The sequence below is a fragment of the Leptinotarsa decemlineata genome, unplaced genomic scaffold (genome assembly GCF_025532065.1).
Source record: "Leptinotarsa decemlineata unplaced genomic scaffold, Ldec_3_MD MMD2_tig00026294_RagTag_RagTag, whole genome shotgun sequence".
NCBI lineage: Eukaryota > Metazoa > Arthropoda > Insecta > Coleoptera > Chrysomelidae > Leptinotarsa > Leptinotarsa decemlineata.
Window position 1 is genome coordinate 11,683,404 of NW_027412674.1, and position 19,131 is coordinate 11,702,534.

General features: G+C 34.6%; 1 protein-coding gene across 50 annotated transcripts in view; it reads right to left on the reverse strand.

The window, feature by feature from the left end:
- Dscam1 (Down syndrome cell adhesion molecule 1) overlaps positions 1–19,131 on the reverse strand; it is a 204,929-nt gene that overhangs the window by 89,076 nt on the left and 96,722 nt on the right. For all 50 annotated transcript variants that reach the window (XM_074180400.1, XM_074180382.1, XM_074180379.1 and 47 more), the window contains exon 4: positions 11,332–11,481. In XM_074180400.1, coding sequence (XP_074036501.1) covers positions 11,332–11,481 — 150 coding nt within the window. The remainder of the gene's footprint in view (positions 1–11,331; positions 11,482–19,131) is intronic.

Below are 19,131 nucleotides of genomic sequence, written 5' to 3' on the forward strand. Positions count from 1 at the left end.
TATTTTATAAAATATACCTAAGTGTAATTTTCTTTCTGAGTCGACTGATATGTGAATTCCACGATAAATTGCGACTAAATATGATCCTAAAAAATTAATTTCTTTCTCAAACTAGTTTATCAAAACTGTGTCAAGATGTACCCTTAGAAAAAATTGAAAAATTGAAAAAGTACAGTTTATAATTTGAACAAAATTCCAGTTTTCCACCGTAATAAAGAAAGTCATCATCAAACTTGAACTCTCCAATCGCTCTTATCTAATATATTCGGTAGGTATGACTTTTAACTAGGATTTATGGTTTATCTGACAAACATAAGTAATTCCATTCTGGGTAAACAATATATTTCCCTGAGTTGAAAAGCCACATCATCCAGAGACTTGTTTGTCTGCTAAATCATCTGGGTTTTACGACTTGTTAACACTAATTAAAAAAGTGAGCCCGAATTCACTTTCAATTAACTTAATTAAGTATGGTATCTCTGGGTCATTGCCACTAAACAATGCTTGATGAGTCGCTTTTATACACGAACGGTACCGGAAGTGATGAAATGTTAGAAATTTTGGGAGACACACATAGAACTGAATTACAAGCAAATGCTATTTAGTACATAAAGTCGATAACAGTTCATATTCACAAGAGAACTTTGGGTAATCAAATATAATGCCTTGAAACAACAACAAAAACAAACTTTTCAAAATTTGTAATTTTTTTTTCAACACCTCCGACACGTGTTTCAATAATCAAGTGATCATCTTCAGGAGGAAGATTAAATCAAGTCTACATACAATGTATAGAGCTACTCTGGCGTGGAACTATATACAACCCAGTTGGTTGTCTGCAAGGGTGGTATATATACCTAAAGTGGGTCGGAGAGACCCACATCCTGAATTGGTACGACCTTACATCCTTCCTGTTGAAAGGACTTGAGAGTATACTGGACGGACACATCAGGAGGGTAGCATTATATGCATCCCCCCTAAATAACCACCAGTATGCTTATCAAACCGGTAAATCGACGGATTTAGCATTAAACAACCTTGTTGAGAAAATATCCCAATTCCTTGACAACAAGGAGAATGCGGTTGCAGTATTTCTTGATATTGAAGGAGCATTTGACAATGCACTACCTAAAGCTATAGGATTGTCTCTGGCTAGGAAAGGTATATACAGTGTGTAACAACGAAAACTTAACGGAGCCGTTTTTGAATATAAAAAGTAAGATTTTTAAAAAAAGTTCGGACACGTCGATTTCTAATTGAAAAGGGACACCTTTCAGACTAATCAGATTTTTTGTAGTACGCAGCACCTCGGAGAGGTGCGTCCGACGACCCTTATTTAGATAGGGAAAGTAGGTCGAGTGGCACCTTGTTTTAAAGGTATTTCGAATACCTTAACAACTCTGTTAAAAAAAATTTTTTGTAACGATTAGTTTTCGAGATAATTTGAAGTTAAAATTGCCATGTTAATAATACAGACAGACCACTCGGTAACTTGTATGCCTAAATAAAAAAAATTTCGAGCAGTTCTTCTTATCAGTTTTTTGTTAAATAAAATCTCTTTTTTAAAATCGATACCCACTTCACTTCTTCCAGTTTTCATTAGTACATCGTTCGATTGTTTTGTTTAAACGGGTCGTGTATTGTTATTTGTTTAAAAATGCCTTACACTACTGCTGAAAGGGTTTCAGTTATTGCTTTATTTTTTGGCAACGACCAAAATGCTAAGCCATTTTGGTCAATTTAAATGGTTGCGTGAACCGTCACAATTGCCGTTATTGGTCGGATGAAAACCCAAGACAATACGCAGAAATACATACCCAACATCCCCAAAAGTTGAATATCTAGGCCGGAATATTAGGCAATCATACATATTATAGGTCCATTTTTCATTCATGGAAATTTAACCGGTGATTCTTATTTACAACTTCTTGAAGAGGCAATACAACCTCGTATAGTTGAAATAATTAAACAGGATCCAAGATGTCAAGATGAATTTATTCATTTTCAACAAGACGGTGCACCACCCCATTATGCCCAGCAGGTTAGAAATTTTTCGAATAATCATTTTGAAGGACAATGGATTGGCAGAAGAGGTCCAATTGAATGGCCAGCACGATCACCAGATTCAACACCACTGGACTACTTTTTGTGTGGATATTTAAAGTCTAAAGTTTATGCTACACAGCCAGCCAATTTGGATGAATTACGCCGTAGAATTATTGATGACTGCCGAGCTGAGCTATAACTCCTGAGATGTTGAGATGATGTAAGAGCAAAATTCAAAAAAAAATTGTTGCATGGAGCAAAATGGCGCATAACTGGCTGGATCTATGCCATGCTGGTAAACAGAACTGCAACTACGACACTTCAAGGAGAGACCACTAGGTTCAGGGTCACCAGGGACTGCCCTCAAGGTAGGGTACTATCTCCCCTTCTGTGGTCGCTCCTGATGGATAGTCTGCTTGATGCCCTCGACAGAAAAAAGTTGATCTGCAAGCTTATGCAGATGATCCTGTCATCCTGGCAAGGTCCGCGTCGGTAAGGGTAGCTTGTAATACCCTCCAAAGGTACCTGAGGGAGCAGATGTCTGTCAACCCCAGCAAAACTGTGGTAATCCCCATTCACCAGGGGGAGAAAATTGGACGTTGTAACGCCACTTTTCCTCAATGGTAAGGTCATTCCACTTGGAATGGCATTGTCCCTGATAAAAGACTCACCTGAAACGCTCACTTGGGAAAAGTTTTACACAAAGCCAGACTGTCTGTCTCTATGTTAATGTCGAAGGATTTGTGGTAAAACTTGGGGTTTAGGTCCCAAACAAATCCATTGGATTTATGTGATGATTGTCAGACCAATGATCACTTATGGTGCAATTGCCTGGTGGACGAAGGCTTTACAGAAAACGGTCCAAGCGAAGCTCTCTGGCTTACAGAGATAGGCATGTCTAACTAAAAGTGGTGCCATCAGTACCACACCGTCAGCGGCCATGGAGATCCTTCTAGATCTACCTCCTCTCCACCTACTTCTGGAGAAAGAGGCCAGATGGACTGCTTACGGACTTGTGCACATTGCCAATTCACAAATCAATTTAATGCAGAGTGCAACAGACTGTTGGTAGACACTGGGAGGCACAGCATTCTGGAAATTACCTCTAACTTTATGCCTCCAACTGTCATCTACGAACTGCCTTATGAAGTACCATTCCCGAGTAGAGAGGACTGGATCCTCCGGGAGAAAGAAATATCAAGAGCAGATAGTTGTTGGTTCACAGATGGATCAAAAACACCTTCCAGTTCTACTGCAGGTGTTTTTAGTCGCAGACCCAGGACAGAGACATCTATCTGCCTAGAAACTTATGCGACTGTATTTCAAGTGCAAATTTACTCTGTTGAATTGTGTGCGGAGAGATTGAAAGAATCCAACCTCATACACAAGTCAACGACTCCCCTCAATAGGAAGACTTAACAGATTGTCTCTGGTCTGGATTCCTGGGCATACTGGCCTGGAAGGCAATAAAGCTGATGACTCCTTTGCAAAGGAGGGTGCTGCCAGCAGCTTCATCGGACCAGAACCTGTCATTGGCATCTCTTTAGGCTTTGCCAAACACCTGGAGGGCAAAAAGATTTATGGACTTCTGGCAGAAATTTTCAATTACACACGTCTGCGATGAAAAAATTGTAGGATATTTAACAAATGTTTTTAATAGTATTTTGTGTGCAGATTACGGAAAAAATAGTAAAAAAATTTATCACCTATAGATAAGTCACAAATTTCACCTGAATTTTTTTTATTAAATGGGTTTTTAGGTTCGGTATGGGTTTGATGTTCCTGTATTATATAGCCTGCATAAGCGGTAAATCGAGTCTGAATTTTTGTTATATTTGTGGGACTTATACCATCAAAAAGCAAAAAAGGAATATTTCTGATTTTGTTCAGAAGGTGTATTTTGAATACTTTGGAATTGAATTAGGGGACCAAGATAAATCTTGGGCTACCCATATAGTGTGTTCTGTGTGTGTTGAAGAACTTAGACAATGGTTTCAAGGTAAGAAAAAATCATTTCGTTTTGGAGTACCCATGGTTTGGAGGGAGCCTAAAAATCACAGTGATGACTGTTATTTTTGTTCTTGTTCAGTGCAAGGTTTCAATTTAAAAAACAGGAAAGATATTTCATACCCCACCAACATACGATCCAGGTACCAATTACCCTGAACTTTTCTCTCAATCAGATTTGAAAGATTTAGTACGAGATCTGGGCCTCCCAAAGGACTCAGCAGAAGTTTTAGGGTCTAGACTTGAAGAAAGACATATGTTAGCCTCCGGTGTTTCATTTTCATGGTACCGATTTAGAGAAAGGGAATTTGTCCCCTTTTTTACACAAGAGGGTGACCTAGTTTTCTGCAACAATGTACCCGGCGTCATGAAAATGTTCAACATAACGTATGAACCAGAGAAATGGAGACTTTTCATCGATTCATCAAAAAGAAGTTTGAAAGCTGTACTTCTTCACAATAGGAACCAATATGCTTCTGTGCCTGTTGGACACTCAGTCCATTTGAAAGAATGCTACGAAAATCTTGAATTTGTTCTTAATAAGCTCAGCTACTCTGATCATAAGTGGACCATTTGTGGAGGATTGAAAGTTATTTCAATGTTACTAGGCGAACAAAGTGGTTAGACTAAGTTTCCATGTTTCCTATGTGAATGGGATAGCCGTGACAGGAAACAACACTATGTCAAGCAGGTGTGGCCAATAAGAAAGGTTCTTATTCCTGGAGTAAAAAATGTTGAAAAACAAAGTTTGGTGGATCCTAAAAAAATCTTACTTCCACCACTCCATATCATATTGGGGCTAATGAAACAGTTTGTGAAAGCATTAGACAAAGAAGGAGATTGTTTTAAGTATCTTTCTGAAAAGTTTCCCGGTCTATCCGATGCTGAAATAAAGAGTCTTCGTTGGGCCTGACATAAGAAAACTTTTAAAAGATGAAAGCTTTGTCACTAAAATGGAAATGAAAGAAAAAAATGCCAGGAATTCATTTGAATTTGTTATAACAGGCTAGACCCAAACTACAAAACTTTGGTTGCTGAATTGATACAAAACTACAAAATGTTGGGCTGCAACATGAGTGTCAAAATCCATTTCCTTCACTCACATCTGGACTACTTTCCCGAAAATCTAGGGACTGTAAGTGAGGAACAAGGAGAACGCTTCCATCAAGACATAAAAGAAATGGAACGCAGATACCAAGGTCGGTGGAATGTTAACATGATGGCAGACTACTGTTGGATGTTAAAAATGGAAAATTCACAAGAACACAGCGGAAAAAGTACCAAAAGAAGCTTTGACGGAAAAAGAAAACGTTTTTACAAAGATTTATAATCACTTTGCAAACACTTGTGTACGAATATTATGCTTAGTTTAGCTATGTAACATTGTTTTTTTTTGCTTTTACTCCATGTTAAAATAATAAAAATAAATCCACAATTCCTCGTTTTTTGGTACTTTTTCAATTATTTCATCCTTATTTCGTAGGCAAACCTTACGTGATAGATGAAAACAAATGTCATTTTTGAAATCAGCGCAAAAAACTACATAAAGATCAGTTAACGAAATCAAAACAATTTTTTAAAAAGTTTTTTTTTGCAGACCTGTGTTATTGGAACACACTTGCAGACCGGTTTCGGGCTGTTTGACCACTCGTCAGTGCAAGGTAGTGTATATCATCAACATAAAGTCGATGACTTCCGATAATTGAAAATCGAATTTTTTCTGAGTATCATTCCTCGAACTAAGCTGAAGCAGACAATAACGACAGGTTTGTTATCGCCCCATCTGCCTGTGAACGGGGTAACCAACTGCATATCCGAAATTTGCCCAATTCCTCGTATAAGGAAAGAAAACTTCTCACATATAGTCATACTTGAAGACGGGCTATAAATCAAATCATCAAAAAGAACAATTCGTTCAGTTGTATCGCCAACAGCATATGCAGGAATAACTTCAGTGAAGAATCCTGCACTGACACCTGTTGGATATAATCCAACGCTCTTCGTGATATTAGCCAGGGGAGTAGTTGTTTTCTGATAGGGGTCAGCCCATTAATCTACAGTGTAGGGACTTGAGACTGGCCTGAACTAATTGTTCTTTTTAATGATTTGAAAAAATGTGTTATTTGATTTTTGCATTTTCGGTTATAGACAATACACCAACTTTCATGAAGAATGGAAAGTGTTGAATTTCATTAACTGAAATAAAAATGTTTCAGTGTGGTGCAGACTTTTCGACATGCACTGTATATTGCTTGTTATAGAGAAAAACTTTTTTTTAATTACTTTTACTACTATCTGTAGCTGAATGTACTTTTATTACTATCTGCAGCTGAACGTACCATTTTATCATTTTATCACAGGCAATACTCTTCTCAATTTGTTGAACTGATTTTCAGCAATCAATTACTTTCAATATTTCTGAATATTAGGCAACCGGTAGATCCACATTGAAATGATATTATGATGGCATTTAACCTAATATACTATTCATCAAGTCAAATGACAAACTATTCTGAACCGTTATCAAATCTTTCTTTTTTGTATCACTGTACCATTCTATGAACATGTTATGCGTGGGAAACAATTCGAGTAGCCAACATATCGCATCATGAATAATAAAAAGCCAAAGCAAATACTGAAACCAAACATGTGAACGATCTTTCATAATAACAAATCGGCGAGTAGAATAACAAATAAATTCCTTTTGAACGCTGTGTATACCAACAGTGTTCCGGGTTAGGTTTCCCTTCTTTACCTTGGCTTCCTGACTTTCAATTCAAATATGCTACAAGATAATTCGTTGGAGACTTCCATTTGAACAAGATCGTATTACGAGATTTTGTTTGCTAACACATCTTAAAACAAAAAGGATCGTAAAAATTAAAATATTACGGTAGAATATAACAGCAGCGCGAGATAAAAAAGTCACCACAATAAACAATTAAGATAAAATTTGTAAACACATTTATACTTTGTGAAAAAAAAAATATAAAATAAATTCAGTCCTTTCAAAAACTACATTTCACGATTCAATCTTCACAAACTTTATTTTGAAAAATATGTCACTCGTTTCGCTAGCACAGTAGCTTTTTCGAATGATTTATGAACATGTGATATATTTTTCAAAATAGAGTTTGTGAAGATCAAATCGTGTGGTGTAGTTTTTGAAATTACTATGGATCTTCATCAAGTAAAGGCCGAATTAATCAGAAAATTCAGTCTTGATGTCTAACACATGATTATGGGGTGATATGATTATTAAACATCTTACTTTGAAATAATTACATCAACATAATCAATTTGATGTTGCGAACCACCCTATTACACACACTTCTGTTGAAATGTAAGTGGTAAAAGAATTATTGAATCTCGCACATCAGAATGAGTTTTTTTAGAAGCAAATTATCAAACGCATTTCTTAATAACATCAATAAACTTACTGTTTGAAAAAGAAATGCTATAAAACTTTCGTTGTTGTTGTAAACAAAACAACATCTACATTTTTTTTAAATCAACTCAGTGGGTGGTTAAATATTTTCTAAAAGTACTAGAGGGGGTAGATTCAGCACCATTCATACAATTTCAATGGAACCAAATATATTTAATGTTCTTAAAAATGTGTTAGACAATCATTAGAAACATGTATTTCATCAGTTCGGACTTCCATTGTTTAATATAATATAAATTGATTTGAAATCCCTGAAACAAATGAAAAAGATTAACCGAAAATAAAAATTTTATTAAACAACAAACTAAAATTGCAACGAAATAACATACAAGCAACAACAAAAAAAAGGTGAAATATTAAGAAAAGCTGAAAATTAAAAAATATTATTAACAAAACAAACAGTGACGTAACTTGGTTTGGAATATTTTAATTTTAATTTTTCATTTTTTGTTAATATTTTTTAATTTTCAGCTTTTCTTAATATTTAAACTTTTTTTTTTTGGTTGTTGCTTGTATGTTATTTCTCTGTAATTTTAGTTTGTTGTTTAATAAAATTGTTACTTCCGGTTAATCTTTTTAATTTGTTTCAAATAAATAAAATAATAAATAAATAAATAAACTATTTATTAATCCTTTCAACTATTGTTAACAATAGATAGGATAAGTCAAAAACAGTTTATATTAAGAATGATTTTATTAAAACAACGATAAAAATAAAATAAAAACAATAAAAATTAATTGGCGCTCCGGGGCGACTTCATTGACTCCATTGGTTCTGGCGTTGAATTTGGTCATTATCATAAACATCTTCATATACTTATGTAAATATATTGAATCAAAAAGTCCAATTTGGTGTTCACTATCCACAAAACAAAATGAAGGAACCAAGTGCCTAATTGTTGACAAAGTTGACCTAGTATCTTTGAATATCAATTGAATGAAATTAATAAAAACATTTTTGTCTAAATACCACTGGTAAATTTTATTTATACGACCGGTTTCGGGTTGATCAAACCCGAAACCAGTCGTATAAATAAAATTTACCAGTGGTACCTATTTAGACAAAAGTGTTTTCATTCATTTCATTTAAGTGATCATCAATTACTATAAAGTAAACAAGTTATCAATCACACATATTTGAATATCAACCTTTGTTTGATAAAATAATCGGGACATTGCAACTGCAATATGAAAATATGTCCTTCGAATTCTAGAATTCTGAGTTGTTTAAATACTATGCGTGGAATTTTAACGTCCTCATTTACTGATAGAAGTAAATCTTTTGCAGGCTTGAACATTTTACAGAACACAATTCCTCGACAGTGGTTACAATTCCAACAGCTGATGATGGATCACACAAAATAAATTGAAGGAATTTACATATGGTTACATATGCAGATGAGCAACATAAAGTTATAATAAATTGGGTGGAGGTTATCGACCTATAAAAAGAAGTGGTGACAATTTTCTTTTTGTGAAAAAAAGGTAAGAGCTCCAGCGAACTGTTATAGAAAGGTAGAGCGAATTCTTTAAAGCGCAGCAGTCATGACAGTAGATATCTTCAAAAAAGGGTAACAGATCCAACAAACTGTAGATAGAAAGGTACAGCTAATTATCTAAAGTGCAGCAGTCATGACAGTAGATATCTTTAAAAAAGGGTAAGAGCCCCAGCAAACTGTTGATAGAAAGGTACGGCGAATTCTTTAAAGGACAGCAGTCATGACAGTAGATATCTTTAAAAAAAAAAGGGTGACAGCTCCAACAAACTGTCGAAAGAAAGGTAGAGCGAACTCTTCAAAGTACAGCAGTCATGACAGTAGATATATTTAAAAAAGGGTAAGAGCTCTAGCAAACTGTTGATAGAAAGGTACGGCGAATTCTTCAAAGGGCAGCAGTCATGACAGTAGATAAAAAAGGTAAGAGCTCCAGCGATAGAAAGGTACGGCGAATTCTTTAAAGTGCAGCAGTCATGACAGTAGATAGCTTAAAAAGGGGTAAGAACTCCAGCGAACTGTTGATAGAAAGGTAGAGTGAATTTTTTAAAGTGCAGCAGTCATGACAGTAGATATCTTTAAAAAAGGGTGACAGCTCCAACAAACTGTCGATAGAAAGGTAGAGCGAATTATTTAAAGTGCAGCAGTCATGACAGTAGATATCTTTAAAAAAGGGTAAGAGCCCCAACAAACTGTTGATAGAAAGGTACGGCGAATTCTTTAAAGGGCAGCAGTCATGACAGTAGATATCTTTAAAAAAAAAAGGGGTGACACCTCCAACAAACTGTCGAAAGAAAGGTAGAGCGAACTCTTCAAAGTACAGCAGTCATGACAGTAGATATATTTAAAAAAGGGTAAGAGCTCCAGCAAACTGTTGATAGAAAGGTACGGCGAATTCTTCGAAGGGCAGCAGTCATGACAGTAGATAAAAAAGGTAAGAGCTCCAGCGATAGAAAGGTACGGCGAATTCTTTAAAGTGCAGCAGTCATGACAGTAGATATCTTAAAAAGAGGTAAGAACTCCAGCGAACTGTTGATAGAAAGGTAGAGTGAATTCTTCAAAGTGCAGCAGTCATGGCAGTAGATATCTTTAAAAAAGGGTGACAGCTCCAACAAACTGTCGATAGAAAGGTAGAGCGAATTATTTAAAGTGCAGCAGTCATGACAGTAGATATCTTTAAAAAAGGGTAAGAGCTCCAGCAAACTGTTTATAGAAAGGTACGGCGAATTCTTCAAAGGGCAGCAGTCATGACAGTAGATATCTTTAAAAAAGGGTAAGAGCTCCAACTTTTCTACGATGTTCCAAAGTAGTCGGCCACTATCAATGAGACGAATCATCTTACTTTCTATAAGGGGGAAAACCTTCAAAATGTATTTAGTCTGGGAGGAATCTGCGCCTCATAGACCATCACACGTTGCTAGACAATGAAATGGCGTTCGACACAAAAAAAGGCAGAAACCAAGTTCAGCAGTGCGTTAGCGCAGTGGTAGTGTGCCTGACTCACGATCGAAATGTGAGTTCGATTCTCACTTCGACCAGATATTTTTCTCAAGAGAATGTATCTAGCTGAAGTTCGGATGATTCTGCAACGTTAGTTACATGGATGACTGCGAATAGCCAAGATGCTTCCATATGTGGCTCGAGGAGTTCATTAATATTGCCTACCCAGAACACGAGGCTAATGACCAAAGTAGTCGATGCTGATGACTCAAATAAAACAAGTTCGATGCGAAACAATTGAATCCTAGGATACGACAGAACTTTGACAGGAAAAAACCAAGCGCCACATACAAAGGCTTTTTCAAAAGAATGCTGTACAGATTATTGAACATTTATCAATTATTTTACTTTACTTTAATACTAGAAATATTTTCAAGTTCTCTAATCTGATACGCCTAAAATGTAACTTGCAAATAAATGAAAATAGCAATGAATTTCACAGTAAACTCTATACTCTATACAAAGATGTGTGTAGATCATGCAAAGAAGTAACTTTCAGACACAAACTGGAAGAAAAATCCCCCCTGAAACAACTACTTTCATATGAACAATGATTCACAGAAAAATCACTTCTTGCTATTTAGTTTGCTATCACTTACATGGAACAATGTCTTTCTCATTGGTGTTTCGGATCAAGACACATTTTTTTGTATAAAGATAGACAAACAAGTAGAAAGCTAAAACTTTCATTTCTCATTATTAACCATATTCGTGTGTAGTGAGTGTTCGTTTATATCATTAGCAAAAAAATCGGTGTCATCATTTATTGTGGGATTTTTTACCGATATCGTAGCATATTTGAACGATTGGTAAGAAAAAATTCCAAAAATCACTCACCAGTAATGACCAGCCTTCCTTTAGTCGCACTCAGTCTAGTTTCTCCAGTGAGTCTATGTTTTGTACGACATTGATATGATTTATAACCATCTTCAGGTCCTACGTCTTTAATATGCAATTCTCCGGAGGGTAAAACCAAATATTTGCTATCTGTTGGAATACAAAACAGTTTTTAGTAAGACGTTTTCTTGTTTGACATTACATTGATCAGCTGTATTAACGATGTAATGATTCAATGATAAAATTGATTAAATATGCTTCTAAAAAATGAAAAATCGACGGCGAGACAGCCTCAATGACTTGAAAATCTTCTGATCAATATAACGCCTTTCAAGAGTACAGTCATGCATTTTTTTTCAAAACTATTCAGTGAATATCGGGGTTTTCTGAATGATTCGTTTTATAAAATTTTTAAACAATAACGACAGTTTGAGCAGTAATGGTCTTCATTGGAAAAATTTATAAATATTCAGGAAACCGGCCGGATATTTCACTTGAAGCGTTTTGAATACACTACAAGAATAACAATTACATAATATTAAATCATCATTTTGCGTAAAAATGTTATTCTCGAGTTGAAATTATCTCTAGGGGCAGGGTGTGGTATGGGGGGCAGAAGTGGAAGGAGCAACAGGATCACGGCAGGAGTTCCAGATGTCCAAATTTTATTTTAAAAACGATAACGATGATGTACTACGAAACTGAAGATTGCGAGCGAATGTCTATAGAATTACTAGATAGTCTTAAATCATTTTTATTAAACCAATATAATTTTTGAGTAAGTTGGCCGTACTTGAACTTTGCACCTCGCATTACTGGCAGGATTTTCTAGAAAATTTGTTTTGTTGTACTTCTCACGGGTAGATGACTATAATGGTTATGATCAACAATTTTCATGAAAATAATAAACTAGTTAACGTTATTATCATTTACACCATTCATTATCTGTTTTCCACTTCAACATTTTTAATTCAACCTCATTCATACTCCCACAAAATAATTTTCAATTGGATTCCAGAATTTTACGTAATTACCACGAAAGGATTTTGAAAATCTTGCAAAATAATTCCTTAATTTTGACATACTAGATAGTGTTTCATTGAAAATTGAATGTTATGTTTCACGAAACTCTTTAAAATTGCTTGAAGTGTTCTCCAATGCATTTATCGGTTCGAATACACTTCGTGGGATTCAGGGTGTATTTCAAACGATGTTAATAATTTCAGGCGGTGATTGTCATATTTTCATTAAAAATATTGTTCTGTTATCAATAACTCTGAATTATTTTCGCCGATTTTGATTAAACTACGTGTGTTTGTTATAAGTAACAAGGGGCTTCTTTTCATGAAATCAGATTTGAAATTTTATTTCCAGTGGCGTCACAGAGGGTTACCATCGCGATTTATGAATTTATATTTATGAATACATACTGAATAAATCCCATGTGAAATCCTTTTCATCGAATAAACAGGCGATAATTTCAAATTCGTATATTCTAGTATATCTCCGGAACCATAAGCAAGTCAAGTAGTACTCAAAATACGCAACTTTACCACAAATTAATCGACTTTTACCATTTAAGAGATCCCTACGCAAAAAAAATCGAATAGTGCTTTGTAGTGTAAACAGCCACTGATAGGAATAAATACTTCGATTTGACGAACGATTCGATTTACATGTTTCGATGCCGAAAATAACGTTGTAAAGCAGGAAACTACTTACAAGATGGAAACAAAATTTGAAATGAAACACATTTTCATGGAAACGCAGACGAGCCACATATTTTTATTATTCGTTTCTTGTAAATTATGACTTTGAAACTCGAAATTTCGACTTTAATCTCCAAATAACGACTCGAATCTCGAAATTACGAATTTGAACGCGAAATTACGATAATGAGGTCGTAATTTTGAAATTGCGAAATTAAGGTCGAAATTTCGAGTTTAAAGTCGTAATTTCGAGTTCAAAGTCGCAGTTTTGAAATAAAAGTCGAAATTACGACTTTGATCTCGAAATTTCGAGTTTGAAGTCGTAATTTCGAAATTTCGAGTTTAAAGTCGAAATTTTCAAGTTTGAAGTAGATATTTCGAATTTAAAGTCAAAAAATTACAAGATCAAAATTGAAATTTCGAGTTTAAAGTCCTAATTTCAAAGTTACGAGATTATAGTCGTAATTTTGAAATCACAAGAATAACGTCGAAATTTGGAATTTGACTTCGTAATTTCGAAATTAAGACTTCAAACATGATGACATCTTGCCCATATTCTCCTGATTTATGGCCTCGAAATCTGCGAGTAAAAAGTTGTAATTTCAAGTTTGAAGTCGTAATTTAAAGTTTAAATTCGAAATTTGCGCGTTAAAAGTCGTAATTTCGAGTCTGAAGTCGTAATTTCGAAATTACGATATTAAAGTCGAAATTTTGAGTTCAAATTCGAAATTTGTGCGTTAAAAGTTGTAATTTCGAGTTTGAAGCCCTAATTTCGAAATTATGAGTTTAAATTCGAAATTTGCGAGTTAAAAGTCATAATTTCGAATTTGAAGTCAAAATTTCGAGTTTTAAGTCTCAAGTCCGAAATTACGAGATTGAGGTCGTAATTTTGAAATCACAAGATTAAGGTCGAAATTCGGAATTTGAAGTCGTAATTTCGAAATTACGACTTCAAACATGATGACATGCTGCCCATATTCTCCTGATTTATGGCCTCACTACTTTTTGTCAAACTGAAAATGTGTGAACACCTGTTGAAAGATTCCATTAAACCTGTTTCATGACATATCAACACCAGAGTGGAAAAACTTTTTCGAAAACAAAAAAAAAACAGTTCATCTCAAAAGAGATTTTTCCTATTTTTTGTAAAAACTCTGGGACTAGCACAAAAGTGCTTCTCTCAGAGTTATTGTTTTGATTGTCTATAAGGTTTTCAACAATAGTGAAAACTATAAAAATTATTTATCCCAATGAAGAATACTATTAACTTTTTCCATACATTTACTGTTTGGTAAAAAAAAAAAGGAAAAATTTTGTATAGTTTACTTGCATTTTTATATTCGGTATGGAATATTTTTATAATATGAACTATATTTTATTCATTCGGGAATAATATGATTTTTCAATATTTTCTATTCCCAAAATTGACAAAAAAACTAAATTAGCACTCTTTTTAAAGACGATATATTAGTACATGGTCTAAGAAGAGTTTCTGCGCTGGAATTCTAAATCAAAATATTTATAAGGATTGTTTATAAGCCATCAGTTCATGTAAACATCTTATATCGATCCGCCAAATTCATTGATTATTTTCACCCCAGCTTCGAGTGTTGTATTCCAGATTTTATCAACACTCTTCCGATGTAAATATTTGCAGACTACTTCATACCGAAAGTGTCATTTCCGTTTCTTTTATCGCGATCGCAGATGGATTTGCTTAAAGGTTCCAGCCGACGAGACGAGTGATCCAAATTCATTTCCTTCCTCAAAGGTCTCGATGAATTCATATAGAGGCACAATTTGTTGTGTTGTTTTCTTTTGTCAAAGTCACGTTCTGGCTGATTGAAAAAATCGATGTAGGGTAATGGAATTATTGTAAGAGATAATTGAAATGAAGAGGAGCGCAGGAGGACCACTTAATTTTATTATTTGTTTCTTGGAAATTTCGACTTTAGAACTAGAAATTTCGACTTTAATCTCGTAATTTCGAAATTACGACTTTAAATTCGGAATTTCAATCTCAATCTCATGAGTTCAAAATTTCGACTTTAATCTCGTAATTTCGAAATTAATACTTTAAACTCGAAATTTTAACTTCGATATCGAAATTTTGACGTAAAATTCGAAATTACGACTTTCAACTCGCAATTTCGAATTCAAACTAGAAACTTCTACCCTAATCTCGTAATTTAGAAATTACGATTTCAAACTCGAAATTACGACTTTAAACTAGAAATTTTTAGATCAAAGTCGTGATTTCGAGTTAAGTTTCAAAGTTACGACTTTAATCTCGACTTTGAACTAGAAATTACGACTTTAATCTCGAATTTTCGATCTTAATCTCGTAATTTGAAAATTTCTACTTTAATTCCATAATTTCGAAATAAATACTTTAAACTCGAAATATTTACTTTGATCTCGTGATTTTTACTTGAAATTCGAAATTACAACTTTTAACTCGTAATTTCGACTTCAAACTCGAAATTTAAAAATTATGATTTCAATCTCGTAATTTAGAAATTAAGACTTCAAACTCGAAATTACGGCTTTAAACTAGAAATTTTTAGATCAAAGTCGTAATTTCGAGTTCAATTTCAAAATTACGAGTTTAATCTCGACTTTGAACTCGAAATTACGACTTTAATCTCGAATTTTCGACCTTAATCTCGTAATTTGAAAATTTCGACAAACTCGAAATATTTACTTTGATCTCGTGATTTTTACTTGAAATTCGAAATTACAACTTTTAACTCGTAATTTCGACTTCAAACTCGAAATTTAAAAATTATGATTTCAATCTCGTAATTTAGAAATTAACACTTCAAACTCGAAATTTCAACTTGAAATTCGAAATTTCGACTTCAAACTCGAAATTACGACTTTAGACTCGAAATTTTTACGTAATTTCGAGTTCAATTTCGAAATTACGACTTTAATCTCGACTTTGAACTCGAAATTACGACTTTAAACTCGAACTTTCGACCTTTATCTCGTAATTTCAAAATTTGGACTTGAATTCCATAATTTCAAAATGAATACTCGAAATATTTACTTTCATCTCATGATTTTTACTTCAAATTCGAAATTACGACTTTCAACTCGTAATTTCGACTTCAAACTCGAAATTACGAATTTAAACTAGAAATTTTTAGATCAAAGTCGTAATTTCGAGTTCAATTTCAAAATAACAACTTTAATCTTGACTTTGAACTCGAAGTTACGACTTTTATCTCGAAATTTCGACCTTCATCTCGTAATTTTAAAATTTCGACTTTGATTTCGTAATTTCGAAATAAATACTTTGAACTCTAAATTTTCACTTTGGTCTCGTAATTTTGATTTGAAATTCGAAATTACAACTTTCAACTCATAATTTCGACTTTAAACTCAAAACCTCGACATCAATCTCGTTGGTAGCAGAAAATCGCCGAATACGTAAAACACTTCTGACTTTTATACCTTTCACTAACAAACTAAACAGCTGAAACTGTGAACGTATATTCGAGATGAATGTACCAGTTAAAAAAAATAAAAAATCGCTAATGGAATGTACGCAGTCCACGAAAGTTAAACCTTATTTTTTGAGCATACTTCTTATACCAATCAGTGTCAATGTCCAACAGTGGTCTTGTATCTAGTCATGCCGAATTCGGTTCATTTCAACAGAGGTTTTTCCTTCTTGTTGAAAGATTGCTGGCGTTCAGCCTATTCCCAAAAAGGGCAAGAAACATTTTCCATAGATCAGTCGCTTTGCTATCATCGATATCAAAAATCATGGAGAAAGCCGTAAATCATCATATCCTTAAATATTTTGAAGGCTTCAACATCTTGAGCGATCATCAATATGGCTCCAGGACATCAGCTGCGGATGCACATCTTCACCGGCAGCAGAAGGTTGCAAATCTTAATGAGGATCTAGAAATGATTTCGAATTGGGGTGGAAGTAACTAGGTTCAATTAAATGCCACAAAAACCCAGGCATCGGTTTTCTCCAAAAAGATAAATGTCTCCGAACCGGATGTAATAATGTCAGGAAAGACAATTCCGCTTTCTGCCTTGATAAGTTTGTTGGAGTTTAAAAAGGACACCAATATGTTTTAGCACAATCATGTCGCTGGGATTGCAAAGGCTACTTCTCAAAAGTTTGGAACACTGTTCCGAACCTGGATTCCATCCAGAAAAGAGCTATCCTCCTGATTGGAGACAGTAACATCACTTGCAACCTTGAGAGTCTAGAACATCGAAGAAAGGTTGGCGATTTGTCACTTTTCTATGAATTCTTCTACGAGAGGTGTTCAAGTGACTTGGCACATTTGATTCCACCAAGAGCGGTACATACAGGGTATACCATAAATACGTTAAAATATTCAAGCGATGTATTTCTGAGACAATTTTAAGAAAAAAAGTCTACATGAACTTTTGTCCAAAAATGCTTCGTTTCGGTGATACGGGGTGTTGAAATAGAATTTTTTTGTTCGCTTTTTGAAAATAGCTCTTGCAAAAAATAAGTTATTTACACGAAATTCGATACCCCAGGTTTTTTTGACATGGGAAATCATAATTTCGTATTAATTTTCATGTAACATCTAGAGGGCGCTGCGTACGCTGTCATTATTTATTTCAAATTGCCTTTTTTTGACAGTAAACTTTTGGTACTTTTCATGAAAAAACCTAATTGCCACAACTTTTCCAAGTAAACAAGGTACACCTCCTCAACAACGCTGAGGTGATCGTTTTCGAGATATTTACAATTTTCTATATCGATGCATATTACTTAGCTTTAAGTAAGTTGCTGAGAACATTACAAAAACTAAGTAAGTGGTGAATCTCGTCAAAATGAACAACTTTTTCCTATAAAATTTCTCCATCGAAATACAGATTGTTTAAATTATTCAAAACATGGTAGGTTTTTGTCATAAGTTTTTTGCAATTTTAGTTATTTCCATCAAACTTTATATGCAATATACCCGTACATACTTCTTCTAAACTGAGCATTATCGAACTGCTTATTCAATCCAAATAAAAAAAAAGTCAGGTTTAATTATTCAATTAGAAAGTGCTAGATTTCGGAGTTTGTGAAAAAAAAAACAATTCGGAGAAGTACTATGTTATTTATTAGGAAAATAAACATATAAAAATTGAACGAAACAACTATTACAAGAACTGTTCACAGTGACAACCCCTCAACAGTAATACAAGCTTCTGCTCTCCTCATTGAAGAATTCCGTACCCGTTGAGAAAGGCCCGGAGTGTTTCTTATCGTTTCGCAGCAAGCTATGATGCGATCCCTCAACATTTCCTCGTTTTCAATGGGGCTAGCATAAACTAGTGATTTATGTCCCCAGAAGAAAAAATCGACGGGATTGAGGTCCGGTGACCTCGGGGGCCAATTCTCAGTGCCTCCTCTTCCTATCCATCGTTGGGGATATGCTACGTCTGAAAAATTTCTTGCTATCACATTGAAATGAGCAGGAGCTCCATCGTGCATAAACCAGAAGTGATTTCGGAGACCAATGGGAACATCTTCCATAAGTTGGGGAAGCTTTGGTTCCAAAAAATGTAGGTTAGCATCTCCATTCAAACGTAAGGGGAGAAAATAGGGCCCAATTATGCCTACCTATACATTACAAGATAATCTGTCTTGGAAATGAGTTTGCGTTATCACACGTTGGTTATCTTCCGCCCAGATGTGGTTGTTATGGAAGTTCATGATACCATTTCTTGAAAAGTTAGCCTCATCTGTGAAGAGGATTTTCGATAAAATTTGCGGATGTTGTTCGACTTTTCTTTGAAGCCATTGAGCAAATTCGATACGTGGTTGGAAATCACGTAGCGTAAGTGCCTGGACACGCTGAATATGATAAGGATATAATTGTTGTTCCTTTATAATTCTGTAAACTGTCGTGTGACTCACATTTAAAGTTTGACTAATTTTTCTTGTACTTGTCTCTGGATGTTTACTAATTTCTTCAAGAACCGCCTCCTCCAATTCTACAGTTCTTGTAGTCCGTGGCCGTCCTACTGCCGAATTTGTTTCAAAGCTTCCAGATTCGTAAAGTCGCCGGAAAAGATTCGCGAATGTCGCTGCACA